Source organism: Marmota marmota, unplaced genomic scaffold, assembly GCF_001458135.2.
Source record: "Marmota marmota marmota unplaced genomic scaffold, marMar, whole genome shotgun sequence".
Classification (NCBI taxonomy): Eukaryota; Metazoa; Chordata; class Mammalia; order Rodentia; family Sciuridae; genus Marmota; species Marmota marmota.
The window spans coordinates 54886373-54900608 of record NW_025999842.1 but is presented as its reverse complement, the minus strand read 5'-3'; the positions used below and the strand labels follow the sequence as shown (position 1 = coordinate 54900608).

Below are 14236 nucleotides of genomic sequence, written 5' to 3'. Positions count from 1 at the left end.
CCATTATGGAAATCACTCTGGAGGTTCCTCAGAAGACTAGGCATGAGAGTATGGGATATAGCTCAGTTGGTAAAATGCTTGCCTCGCGTGCACAAAACCCCTGGGTTCAATCCCCAGCACCAAAGGAAAAAAAAAGACTAGGCATGGATCCGCCATATGACCAGCTATACTACTCCTCAGTACTTATCTTGAAGAAGTCATATAAATGCCAGATAGTACACTGTGTCTACATGTAGGTAATTTTCTGCCCACAGAATACAGACTAATTAATTTGCTTATATAAGGCTTAAGTTTATGGTGTGGTTCTCCAGCCACTTGAGCTAATGAACTGTACATAAAAATAATGTCAGTTTAGGTGCAAAAAAAGTACAATCAGCCCTTTGTATCCATCTGTACTGCATCTATGGATTCAATTAATCATAAGTTGAAAATATTTGAAAAAAATGTGTCTGTACTTAAAAAAAAATTAAAGTTGTATACACATGTTTATAGCAGCACAATTCACAATAGCCTGGTTTTTCATCAATGGATAAAGAAAAATGTGGTATATAGACATCATGGAGTTTTAGTCATCAGCCATAAAGAAAAAATGAAATTATGTCATTTGTAGGAAAGTGGATGGAACTGGAGACCGTATGTCAAGTAAAGTAAGCCAAACTCAGAAGGCCAAGGATTGTATGTTTTCTCTCATATGTGGAAGCTAGAGAGGAAAAGGAAAAGAAAGGTGGTGGTGATGGGGGTGTCTCATGAAAATCCAAGGGAGATAAGTAGAGTAAAGGGACCATGTGTAGAAGGAAGGGAGTGGGGAGAAGTGCTAGGGAGTGATATTGGCCAAATTATATTGTTAGATTGTGTGTATATACGAACATATAATAAGAAATCGCATCATTATGTATAGCTGTAATGTACCAATAAAAATGTGGAAAGAGAAAAAATAAAAATGCATATACAGAATATTACTCATTGTACATTTTTTATAATGAAAAAAGTTGGAAAAATTAATAATCCTATGAATAAAGCAATTTAATAAACTTAAAAGTGAAGCAAGTAATATATCTTGATAAAGGAGGGCTTAGGAGAAAGAATAACAGATTTTAGGAGATGGGAGCTGTCTGTCCATTTATATTCTGCAGTCTGGCATTTACAAGAGTAATCCCACTGCATCTTTCTGGATGTGTTCTTACATCAGTGAAAGAAGTGTTAAAGACCTCTGCATTCCTTTCAGGGAGAATTGAAATGCTGCAGTAGATATATTTATAAAATGCTTTGGAACAGACTTAGTGGCTAGTAAAATCAAGATTAACATTGAGAAGGTAAAGTAAAATGAAGGAAGAAAGATTTGAAGAGGGACTTGAAAGATACAGTAGTATTTACTGGGGAGAGGACATGTGCAGTAGCCTGGCTTTCTTTGGGGGGAAAACCAGTTAGTTCACTATAACTGGAGTGGACATGTGGGATAATGAAAAAATGAAACTAGAGAAGAAGGGAGGAGGCAGAGTATCTTCTAAGTGATGGAAAAATTTTAAAGGGTAAATAGAAAAGAAACATCTGATATATTCCTGTAGCATGTTTTAATTCCTTGCTTGCTTATTATCTCTTATCCTGTACTGGACTGTCACCTTTATTAGTTATGAGCCTTATTTGTTTTCTTCCCTATTATATCCATAGTGCCTGGCACAAAGTAGATACTCAATAAATATATTTTTATACTGAATATTTTAGTATCATTGGTGTGGTGTAGGACAGATTGAAAAGAAGTGGGAAGTGCACTTGATCTTGGGAAACTAATTCTTTTGCACTTCAAAAATAATGACCTTTTAAAAATAATAATAATAATAATGACCTTTTAAAGAAACATAAGGAAGCATTTTTAAAAGTAACTTTTTAAAAGCGTAAACTATTGCACAATATCCCAATTAAGGAAAAAAAATACGGGGCTGGAGTTGTGACTCAGTGGTAGAGCACTTGCCTAGCATGTGTGAGGCATTGGGTTCAATTCCCAGCACCACCATAAAAAATAAAGATATTGTGTCCATCTACAACTAAAAAATACTTTCTAAAAAACTGCAAGAAGAGGAGTTGGGTAGGGCCAAACCCTCTCCTCTCCTTTAATGTACTTTTAAGTTTTTTAAATAAAAACTTTGTGGTACTGGTATCCATGTGTTCTGACTGACACCTAATTTTTGTCCTAGTATTGAAAAAAAAAAATAGTGGGGGAAGGGACAATAGGATCCTATAAATTGTACATTTGAAAAATGTATATAAAATTATAAAATTCAAATGTACAATTTATAAAATTCTTCAGATGAATAAAAAACATTCTAATAAAAAAACTTTGAAAAAGTATTTTTATTGGAGCTTTATAATCTTAATGCTTTTGAGTGTCTGCTTTTCACTTATGAAGACTTATTTATAACTAAATGTCATAGTAATATACACCATGAATTTACAGATAATATACTATTTATTATAACACAGTTTAAAATATATTACAATACAGCTAATATGTTGTATTGTAATATATTTTACAACATATTTTCAAAGAAAAAGTAGACTGTTCTATGGTATTGATATTACCCCCCCCCCCCCAAAAAAAAAAAAATGTATGTTTCTCTGTTCTAAACCATTGTCCAGGCTCCTGGTCCCACTGTACATCGTCCAGTGGATGCCGATGGCCTAATGACTCACACTAGTACCTCACCTCAGCAGATACCAGAGCAACCAAATTTTGCAGATTTCAGCCAATTTGAAGTATTTGCTGCATCAAATGTAAATGAAGAACAAGATGATGAAGCTGAGAAACATTCAGAAGTCTTGCCGGTCAGTTTTCAAAGGCTTAGCTAATTCATGGATTCTCTTCCCGTGTCATTCTCTTAAAGCCTCTCTGTGAACAAGAACTCCTGATAAGGCAAATAGTAGATGGCACACCATTGAGTAAAATATGTGCTGCTGCCTCTTTGGGAGGATTCATATTCACTGGGTCAGTGTTTCTCAACTTTTTTCTTGCCCTCTTCATACCTGCTTATTGCAGTATAATGCTAAGAATCTGAATCTGGTATGGTATGAAAAGACACAAACACAACTAGCTGGTCCTGGATGAAACATTTGTCTGGAGGTTCAATACTGAGCATCTGATTGTATGATTTAGTGAAGATTTCCAAGAGAGAAGAAGCCATGGTTACCATAACATATACCCAGTTTGTGTAAGTCACCTTAGTTAGGCAAACTTACAAACCATATAATGCCAAAATGTGATCTTAGCAGATTGCATTCTAGGAGACTATTGTAGTTCTAGTGGCAAGGAGCATTACTAGGAATGTCTTAAACCACTAGGAATAAATATGAAGTGGAAGGGACTAGAAAAATTCTGAAATCTCTATCCTAATTGTTGTTTTAACCCATGTTGAGCCTTTCTGTCAGATTAAAAAGCCATGTTTATTTGACTAGCATGGCTTAGATAAAGGTTTCCTGTAGATTTTATCTGTGGAAAATTTCCTACTGGTCACTAATTCCAGCATATAACTTTGTGCCTGGCCATTAGGTGAAAGGGCTGCACCGAGGAAGACAGGAGCAGGTCTGAGGGCAAGTGCAGATGTGTCAGAGTACTGGTACTCACATCCCTGGGTGGGTGAATTCCCTCCCCAACTAAAGAACTTTCCAGCCACAACCTAGATATTCAGTACAATGGCTGCATCCTTATTCACCCTTCCCTCCTTCACGGATGTTGACCTCCCCCCTTTGCTTCCTTTTAGCACTAGAGAAAGGACATTTAATGTGGTATTTCCAAGTTCCTTCTCATCTCTGAGTTCTCAGTTTTCTTGTCAAAATATTTTCTTGAAGTTTTACTCTGATTTGTTACATATTCTATATTTGTGCATAATTATATATTATATATCGTTAAAATGGTAATGTGTTCATCTCTAGGTTGAAAAAGCTTCTGATCCTGCAAGTTCTCTTCGAGTTGCCAAAACGGATAGTAAAATAGAAGAAAAGACAGCTACTAGTGTTCCTGCCAATGTGGTATGCAAAAAGTATTATAGAGAAAGAAATTTATATTGTTTATCAATAAACCCCATGTTGATTATACCATTAATATTTTATTATATTTGCTTTCTAATATCTTTCTCCATTCCTCTTGTAAATTCTTCTCCCTTGTGCATTTCAAATTGTAAATTCATTCATTCCACTCGAGGGAACAATTTTGGTAACTTTTTTTTTCCCTTTTATTATTCATATATGTCCAAGTTATTTAAAACAGGTTGTGTTGCTATAAAATGCTTAAATTCTGCTTTTTGGACACTTAATTTTTTACTATGTTAGTACTTCTGTGATATTTTTAAATAATTTTATTTTTTGTCAATTTATCACAACAAATTTTAAAAAGCACTTAAGAGATGACAGTTGACTCTCTTTTTTATTTATTTACTTAATCAGGTTATACTAAACATTGAAATACTCTAGTGTTAATTGATTCTATTGGAGGCAGATTCACAATCCCCAAAAAAGTGTCCACTCATTTTCAAGAGTTATAATTACTGTGCATTTTAGTGGTATTTATTAATTATGTAGTCTTCCGAATGTTCATAATAAATTATTTTATTCTTAAAGATGATATATTTTAGTATTTTTGAATAGGATTTCCTATGTTGAAAATGAATATTTTTGGAGATTTTCTTTATTGAATTGGTATATGTTGAATATGTATCATATTTATGTTAAAACTGACTTTTACAGTCTTTTATCAGATTTGGACTCCAAGGAGCTTATTTTACTCTATTTAAAAAAAAATTGTTATTGTAGATATATTCATGATTGTGGGATCAACTAGAAGCATCCTTTCCTGTTGCACTTTAAGTTAGCTGCTGACAAATAGATGAATTATTTTAAAGTAGGACAGCCAACTTTTAATTGTTTTAAGAACAAGTAGCTTAAAGAAAGCAAACAGAGTTGGCAAAGTGCTAGCTAACCATGAACGTCTTCAGGAAATATCCATTATTAATGGATTTCTTGTCTTCCAGAGCAAAGGCACAACACCTCTTGCTCCACCACCTAAACCTGTTCGAAGAAGATTAAAATCAGAAGATGAATTAAGGCCAGATGTTGATGAACACACACAAAAGACAGGTGTCTTGGCTGCTGTTCTTGCATCACAACCTTCTATTCCCAGGTAATCAGCATTATTCTTAAACATTTAATTACTAAGAACAAAAAGCACAATAATTAAAACACCAAACTGAAAGAAATTAATGGTCAGACTAATTCTCAGTTTTTAGTTTTTCATTCCTGAATAGGTAGACTATTCTTCCCACGTTTTCCCCCATTATTATTATTAAATTCAATTCCAATTCCATTTTAACACCCTATTGTAAACTCTGGGGTGGGAGTTTTTAAAAAAGATAATGTAGAATGAAACTAATATTTTAATTGTGGTTGTTTAAGATCAGGGTTTGGCAGACTGAAACTCAGGCAAATTCAGACCATGGCCTAGTTTTGTATAGCCCATGAACTAAGAGTGGTTTTTACATCCTTGTAAAAAAAGAATAGACGGGAAAAGGGGAAAAAAATAGAGTATACAACAGAAACTGTATGCCCTTAAAGCCTAAAATAAGTCTGTTTACAGAAAAAGTTTGCCGGGGCCTGCCCTAGACTGTTTAACTTTAAACTTGGGATTCTTGCCGGGTGCAGTGGCTCATACCGTAATCCCAGCTACTTGGGAGGCCAAGGATCACAAGTTCAGGGTAGCCATTTAACAAGACCCTATTTTTAAAAACAAAAGTCGAAAGGGCTGGAGAGATATAGGGCTGGAGTTGTGGCTCAGTGGTAGAGCACTTTCCTAGTATGTGGAGGCACTGGGTTTGATTCTCAGTACCACACAAATAAATAGATAAATAAATAAAATGAAAGTTCATTGACGACTAAAAAAAATATTTAAGGGGGGGGTGAAAATGTGATTCAGTGGGAGAGCACACCTTGGATTCAATCACCAGTACGATGCAAAGGAAAAAGATGGAAAACAGAAAAAAAAATCTTGGGATTTTCAGTAATTAAAACAATAGCAAAAATAAACAAAAGCTTCTGAAGCTTATATGTTTTTAGTTGACCATTGAAACTGATTAAGTGAGGTTTTGAGCTGTGTTAATAAGGAAAAAGATGTTCCCTGTTCTTTCCATGCTCAAAAATAGATCAGGAAACAATGAGTTCAGGTAAAGAAATAAAGGTTTTGGTTTTTGTCCTCTTTACTTCCTCAGATCCATTGGGAAAGATAAGAAAGCTATTCAGGCATCAATTAGACGCAATAAGGAAACCAACACAGTTTTGGCCAGATTGAATAGTGAATTGCAACAACAATTAAAGGTAATATAGTTTGTGATACATTATTTGGGAATTTCCACAGGCCCAGAGTTGTGGAGGAAGTTAAAGAGAATCCAACAGGTTTTATGCTTGCATGAAATCTCCCTCATATCAAGAGAACTGTATATCTAAAATGCTGTAAAAAAAAATAAATAAAATAAAAAATAAATAAATAAATAAAATGCTGTATTAGCCACTGAATTTTTTAGTAGTAAAAGAAATTTTTGAAACTCAATTCTGATATACATTGCCTTATCCTATATAGATACAAGAATTATAGTTCCTATAATGTTCCTTAACTTTCATATAAAAACTTAAAGAAAAGAAACCCTGTAACCTCAGGCACACCATACATCACATACATAGCTCTTTGCATTCTAAGTAATTATTAGATGATTTGACTGCTTGTAGTTTATCTTTTTACCAAAAACAACTCAGATTATATTAAAGGAACTTAAAGATGACAAGGGGTGGAGAAAATTCAGATTATCTTACATGTAGAAATAGAAAAGACAGACCTTAAATAAAAATGGTATTTCCATATAATGTGTTCCACTGTTATCCAGTACTTGAGATGAATGAGGGGTTTTTTCCCCATTATGCGCTATGATTTATTTGAATGAATAAAATAATTATACTCAGAATCACTCACATTATTAAGCCCTCATGTCTTATAAACCAGTGGTTTATAAACTTTAATGTATATATAAATAATCTAGGGTTGTATTAAAATGCAAATTCTGATTTAGTAGGTCTGGGATGGAACCTGAGAATTCTACCTAAGGTTCCAGAGAAGAAGAAGAAAAAATTAGAATTTGTGGCTACTTGAAAAGACTCCTCAGAATCAACAGTAATTAAAAAATCTGGGTGCAAAATGAATTTTTCCTTTGGGGACCGGAACTCAAAATGGGATCCAGAAGTTGCTATAACTGAATGACATCACTAGGGAAAATAATCTGTGTTAACTAATTCATCTACAGTTTATTCAGGAGGCTGGCTTTATATAAAATTTTTATAGAAATACCCATTCTTTGCAAATGTTAACTTTCCTAATAATTGGCTTAAAAACATTTTATTACTTGATTTACATAGTAAGAAAGATTTAAGTTACTGGGATCATATTTTCAATGTATGAAGAAACTACCTTTCTAAAGTGATGTATACTTTCAAAATATGAATAGTTGTCCATTAATCTCCTTGACAAAAGCAAATTGTTTTCAGAGTTGTTGTTAAATGTGTCTTTGTTTTTATATATTTTTGAATATAACTTGGACTTGATATCTTTTTCAGGATGTTCTTGAGGAGAGAATTTCCCTGGAAGTTCAACTGGAACAACTTCGACCATTCTCTCACCTATAAGCCAATTGCCGTTAACTGTGAACATACCCCATTTTTAAGCGGTTTTGGGTTCAAAGCCAATTTGGAGGCCCAAATATTCAGCTCACTGCTTAATTCAAAATTAAATTTTATGATTCTGTTTTGCCCTACATGTTCACCATTGTATTTAAGTATCTCTCTTTTTTTTTTTTTTAATTTCAACAATAAAAGGGTCAGGATGACTTTTTCTGGAGGATACATTGTGTTTGTTGGCATATCCCACCTCTGCTCTTTTGCAGCATCAGGAAAATATAATATTGGTCCATCATATTTATATGGCAAAACCACATACAGATTTGATTGACAGCATGGGCTCAAGCATACACTCAGAAATCTTTGCAATAAGGAAAACAAAAATAAACTTGATTTATCCTTTTAGGCTTAATATGTTATATAAAACATCTATATTCTGTAAAAAAAAAAAAAAAAAAAAAAGCTTTAAAATTAGTTTTCTATGTAATTTTTACTTCAAAGAACTATGTTGGATAAGATAGTTTTTACCAGAAGCTAATTTACTGAGTGGAGTCCTCCTATCTGCAATATTCTACTTTCTTAAATACCCAGATGATTCTTTAAGCATCGTTTACATATCAGTTTGGGGGTCAGGTACTAGTTTTCCTTGTCATATTTTGACCAGTTTCATCAGAGACTTAGAATCTTTCAGCAGCAATCATAGAAACTTATGAGCTGTCTATGAAGATGGGCCTTTTAAATTGTCCCTTCAAGATAAAGGAAAAACTGTGAAACCACTCCATAAATACTGCCCATTCAGAAACATCGCCATGTCAATTTTACATGATTGATGCTGTCAACTTTTTTAGAAGTTATTACTGAGATTATTTTAAATTAATGTGCTTCTAAATTTCCAAGGATATCAGTTATAGAAGAAATGGAAATTCCTTAAGATTTCTGTTTACCTTTCACTATCTTGTCACTTGTTCTTTTTGCCATATAGATAGGTTTTCCTATTACAAGTTTCTGGAGTATACCCTATTTGGGATAATATACTATCTTACAATTTGTTTTATATCATACATTGGGATCACATGTGTAAATTTGCATTCTTGCTAACAACAGATATTGTCTTTAAAGTTATTCTGTCTGTTGGATCATAGATGTTAAACTACAGGGCTATATCATAATAGAATCAGAAGTGTGATTTCACACTAAAAAGAACAGTACATACGTATTTTAACTTTTGTATATTTTTCATAAGAATTTAAATTTTTAAGAATTAGAAGGAATTAGTTTCACTGTTTAACCCAGGATAAAAATCCTAAACTGTACTAGTAAATTTTATTACTTTATCAAGCAAAAAGGAATTTGGCAACCTAAAGCTTCCAAGATTATATAACTTTCATTTATCATTAAGTAGATATAAATATTACTACTGCACACATCAGCTAAAGCTTCCAGGTGGCCCCAAGTTATAACCTTTATTAGCTAAACATGCTAATAAAGGCTTTAAAGGCCCAGGAAACTTCTATTTTGCTGTTTCTTTGTTTTAAACAGAGCTGTCTTAATTTATTTGATTTTATTAAGCTAAGTCCCATTACAGGCAGTTTCACTAGGTTTCCATTTATTTTTGTTTCTTAAAAATGGCTTATTTTTCAGTGGCCTTCTAATTTGACAATATCAACAGTATTTTTAAACCTCCTTATTTGGATATTCTAAGTTTTGCAGCAAAAAAAAAAAAAACTAAATACAAAAAAATCTAGTGCTTTGTAATGGTACTTTTTGTTTGCTAGAGGATTACATTCATATTAAGGATGTAATTAACAAGTGTTTTAGAAAGTTGTCACTTATATTTCTTATGTATTTTTTAATCAGTAATTGTTCTATGAAAATTTTAAAGATTGCAAATCAACAAATTAAGCTTTCTAGAATGGTCATTTAAACTTTTCATTCTAGTGTTTTTTCTTTAGATGATTAAAAAAAACTTTGCACAAAATGCTTGCTCTCTTAGGACTCATTACATCAGTCAAATTATTTTAAATAATGTCCAGGAAAAATAACTACCAAAAGAAATGGTTCAAAATTTTAAACTGATTGTTCTTATGTTACACATGACTGTGTTATAAAAGCCTATTTTTTTTTTATTTTTTATTTTTTTGTGGGGGTGGTGGTACTGGGGATTGAATCCAGAACCTTGTGCATGAGAGGCAAGCACTCTACCAATAGAGCTATCCCCAGCCCCACAAAACTTTTAGATAATGAAGTTCAAAAGTTGGAAGGAATCTTATGGATCATCCTAGTTCATCTTCTCATCATCCACAACAGATAATCATTCTGCTTCTTACTGGATACCCTAGAACAGAAGAACAACATTTTCTGTCTTTGCCAGGGAGAATTGACACCCCTGATGTTTTCTTCAAGTCCAGTCTCACTTGTCCATACTGCTTTTGATCGCATTTTGGAGTACTGACAACCATAGGAATTTGTCATCCTCTACTTCAGTAGCACAAATCCATTCACATTTTGGACCTTGAAGAATAAATGCATTCTTGACATCTGTGAAAGCGTTTGAGGTACACAAATTATTCTTTACAGTAACAAAAAGAGAAAATGTTTTAAATTTCAAGGACTGACCAAGTCATCTTTAAGAATTCTTTGAAACCTAAAATTAAGGGTTCAACGCAAACACAAGCCTAGTTTAGAACATAACTTCCTGAAATTAATGATTAAATATGTCATAATCTAAAATAATCTTTATAATTAGCAATTATTTGAAAGACTAAATGGTAGATGATGTGGTATTCTTTAATTCCTTAATCTCAGTCACTCCATGAAGAACTGGAATTGATAAAGATCTTTACTAATAGTTACTATAATTAGACATGCTGAGAGCTAGACCTAGACAACTATGTTATGAGGTGCCAGTGACAAAGCCAGGTACTGTACTTAATTCAGTGCCTGCCCACTGTTAGGTTATATAACAGTTTCACAGAGTATAGCTGGTTATCATGAAAGGAAATGAACTGAAGAAAAGAAACATGTTTCATACACTAACCATACACTATGATTATGGGTAGCTAACCCTTTTTACCTTCAGATACTTTCTAGGTAGAAATATTTATTCCCACACTTAGCATTCTTTTTTCCCTAAGGCTCAGATTTAGAATGGAGCAGAAGCTATTTTTTTTTTCAAATATAGTCTTTTTTTTGAATTTTTTTTTTTTTGATATTTATTTTTTAGTTTTCGGCGAACACAACATCTTTGTTTGTATGTGGTGCTGAGGATCGAACCCGGGCCGCATGCATGCCGGGCGAGCACGCTACCGCTTGAGCCACATCCCCAGCCCCGGAGCAGAAGCTATTGAGAAATAGTTTTTTTATTCAAGTTAATTTCTTCTCTAAGATCTTGATTCCTGCTTTAACATTAACTCCTTTCTTTACATGCATTGGAAAATATTGGAATGAGAGTGTTACATTTAAATTGGCCTAATAAGTATAGGAAAGAGATTGGTCCTTTTAAGTTGAGAAGTAGAGTGCAGGATGATAACTGAAAGTAGGCATAACAGGTTAAGTAGGATTTCTTTTTTGTGATTTCCACTGGAATTAGTATAGATAAAATGTTCAAATTACTAAGCAGCCTATGCAAGTTTGTTAATTCCTTTATAGAAAAACTCCCAACTTCAATGTGAATTTTAGGAAGAAAAGGTACAATACAAGTTTGTAATAGCTATATAGTCCTAGTAGAATAAAGAAGTAATAGAGGAAAATCTAAAGTGGTGTTTTAAGTCTCTAACATCTTCAGACTTTACTGCTTAGTGGTTAAGAACTCTAGCTCTGAACTCAAAACTCTCAAAAGAATTCAGGATGATATGGGGTCTTGCCTCCCTTTGTGATTTTGAAAGCTCTGTTCCTGATATCTAGGGGACTTGTCTGATAATGCCAACATTCCTTTTTTTTTTTTTTGCTATTTCAGAGATAGATGAAAGTTTAACAGAATTCTAATGTTTAGGGAATTATTTGCAAGCTAGCAAGTTGTAACTCCAGTCCTTTTCCTGCTAAAAGGAAAACAGTCCTTTTCTATTTTAATAGTTGATGAACTTTATAAAAATATTTGCTCTTAAAGGAATAAATACATACACTTGGAATCTGGAATATCTTCTATCAGTAACCTGTGAAGGGCCACTGATGCAATGAACTGGTAGGTTGTTTTTGAAGTCCTTTCAAATGGAGTGTGTGATATGCCCCGGCTAGAAACAAGCAGTGCATCATTGAAGAGGAAGAAGCTGAGATCACGAATTTGTTCATAGAGCCTGTGTTAAAATGGAAATGGGAAGAGTTTTCATATATGCATATATGTGCTTTGTTAAACAGTTAAGCCTCTTTAATAAGTCCTAGTTAAGATTTTGACCCCACTCCAGACTTTTCAAGTGCACATCACGTTCACAGTAAGATTTTCCTCCTGATGTGATTATTTCCCACTGTCTCTCTCAGACCAATATTGGGAGCCTTCAAGTTACTGAATGGAGTCATTCATAATCAGTGTGGGAAAAATGAACATTGAATTTTCGCTCCTTTATGAAGAATCATATTATGGTTCTTTGTTTTGTTTTGAAATTATAGCTCCTTTTATTTTCTTCATTTTACAAAGCATGTAGTTTTTTAAATTTTTTATTCTAATTTGTTATATGACAGCAGAATGCATTACAATTCATATTACACATATAGAACACAATTTTTCATATCTTTGGTTGTATGTAAAGTATATTCACACCATTCGTGACTTCATGTACTTAAGAGTAATGATGTCCATCTCATTCCACCATCTTTTTTACCCCCATGCCCCCTCCCTTCCGCTCCCACCCCTTTGCCCTATCTAGAGTTCATCTAATCCTCCCATGCTCCCCCTCCCAAACCCTGCTATGAATCAGCCTCCTTATATCATTCGGCATTTGTTTTTTTGGGATTGGCTAACTTCACTTGGCATTATCTTATTATGATTCTCTTTTTAAACTTGTTTAGTGTTTTGTGCCAGGCATATTTGGGCAGTGTGAGAGAAATAAGTTTTTGTTTTATCTCTTAGGGAAACATGAGTGTGGCACAAGATGTCTTTAAGTAGAGGGGAAAGAGACATTTAAATACTAGGTAGAAGTAAGTTTTTCATTTTGATTGATCAGCATGCAAGGTAAAAGATAGCTTTTTATTTTTACTGGGGTTACTAACATGGTCAGCTGTAGGCATGTTTATCAAGAAGCAAAATTTGGTGTCCTTAGCCAGTTATACTTTTTAAAATTTTTTTAATTGTTGGTGAACACAATACCTTTATTTTTATTTATGTATTTATTTTTATGTGGTGCTGAGGATTGAACCCAGTGTCTCACCCATGCTAGGCAAGAACTGTACCTCTGAGCCACAACACCATCCCCCAGTTATGCTCTTTGATTTCTGTTGTTGGAGCAGTTCATTGGTGGGTTTCACTGTGCTCTAGTGTGGGTTATACTGTGAGAGTACACTAACAGAGCATCATACTTGAGAGTAATGATGTCCAGTAATAGACTGGGGAGGATCTCAGGAACCCAAACCACTCCCCATGGCTCCCATGCCCCTCCCATTCAGGAATGGCTACATGAAGAAAGCTAAATGTTTGGGGGTTTAAAATATATTTTTTTAATTGTAAATGGACACAACATTTTTATGTGGTGTTGAGATTCAAACCCACTACCTCACACATGCAAGGCAAACACTCTACCACTGAGCCATGACCTAGCCCGAAACCTAAATGTTTTGATAGAGAATATAATTATTTTATGACTGTCAAGCAACCCTTGGGAATTTAATGAAGGGAATCAATTTGTGTATGCTTATTCAAGGGAAGTCTCATTCTTTATCTTCAATAATAATTTTTAAATTGTCCATTTAGAGCATACATTTTTATAGAAATTTTTAAGTGACACCAGTCTTGCAATTGGTTCTTATTTAATGTACAAATATGTACATTACTTTTTCTCCTTACTTTTTCCATTGTGCTTGGCTCACTCCTCCCTCTACTCATGTGACCCAACTTTCCAACCCAATGCATATCCTTCAATTTCTTTGTATTGCTCAGGTAATCACGCATGTATACACACATCTATTTACAGGGAAATTTCCATTATTTTACAAAAATGCCAATATTATTCCCCACTTTTTTTTTTCTTTTCTGGTTTTCTCAGCAATGAAAATCATTTTGATCTAACTACTTGGTTTTAATTCATTCTTTTTAAATAGCTAAATAGTACTTAATGGTGTGAATGGACTTATTTATTTCCACTACAGATGGACATTTTACCTTGTTTAGAAGTTTTGGTCCTCTTCCCCCTTGCCACCAACTAATTCTTAGTTCCTTACACATAAACAAATTTCTTACATTTGCTGTTAATTTCTATCAGATAGGAATCCCAAGAGTATGGATTAGTCCCAAGATAGATTAGTCAAATGAGTTGTGTACTTTCATCAAAGAATTCCAGGTTCTCCATGGCACCTGCATAAGATGGCATTTCTAGTAAGCTCCCTTGTG

At 33.6% G+C, this 14236-nt stretch overlaps 2 protein-coding genes across 11 annotated transcripts in view; one reads left to right on the top strand and one right to left on the bottom strand.

Annotated features, from left to right (window-relative positions):
* The window catches only part of Reps1 (RALBP1 associated Eps domain containing 1), a 76723-nt gene extending 68885 nt beyond the window's left edge, over positions 1–7838 (top strand). For all 6 annotated transcript variants that reach the window (XM_015501748.2, XM_015501762.2, XM_015501754.2 and 3 more), the window contains 5 exons: positions 2635–2820; positions 3925–4020; positions 5019–5167; positions 6249–6354; positions 7642–7838. In XM_015501748.2, the coding sequence (XP_015357234.1) occupies positions 2635–2820; positions 3925–4020; positions 5019–5167; positions 6249–6354; positions 7642–7710 (606 nt within the window). In that variant the 3' untranslated portion in view covers positions 7711–7838. The remainder of the gene's footprint in view (positions 1–2634; positions 2821–3924; positions 4021–5018; positions 5168–6248; positions 6355–7641) is intronic.
* A 271-nt stretch (positions 7839–8109) lies between these two features.
* Positions 8110–14236, bottom strand: part of Ect2l (epithelial cell transforming 2 like) — a 94231-nt gene continuing 88104 nt past the window's right edge. For 4 of the 5 annotated variants that reach the window (XM_048798948.1, XM_048798940.1, XM_048798960.1 and 1 more), the window contains 2 exons: positions 11821–11993; positions 8110–10239 (listed from right to left, as the gene is read on the bottom strand). In XM_048798948.1, coding sequence (XP_048654905.1) covers positions 10112–10239; positions 11821–11993 — 301 coding nt within the window. In that variant the 3' untranslated portion in view covers positions 8110–10111. Of the gene's footprint in view, positions 10240–11820; positions 11994–14236 lie in introns of those variants that run through there. The other variant, XM_048798962.1, reaches the window with a different exon arrangement.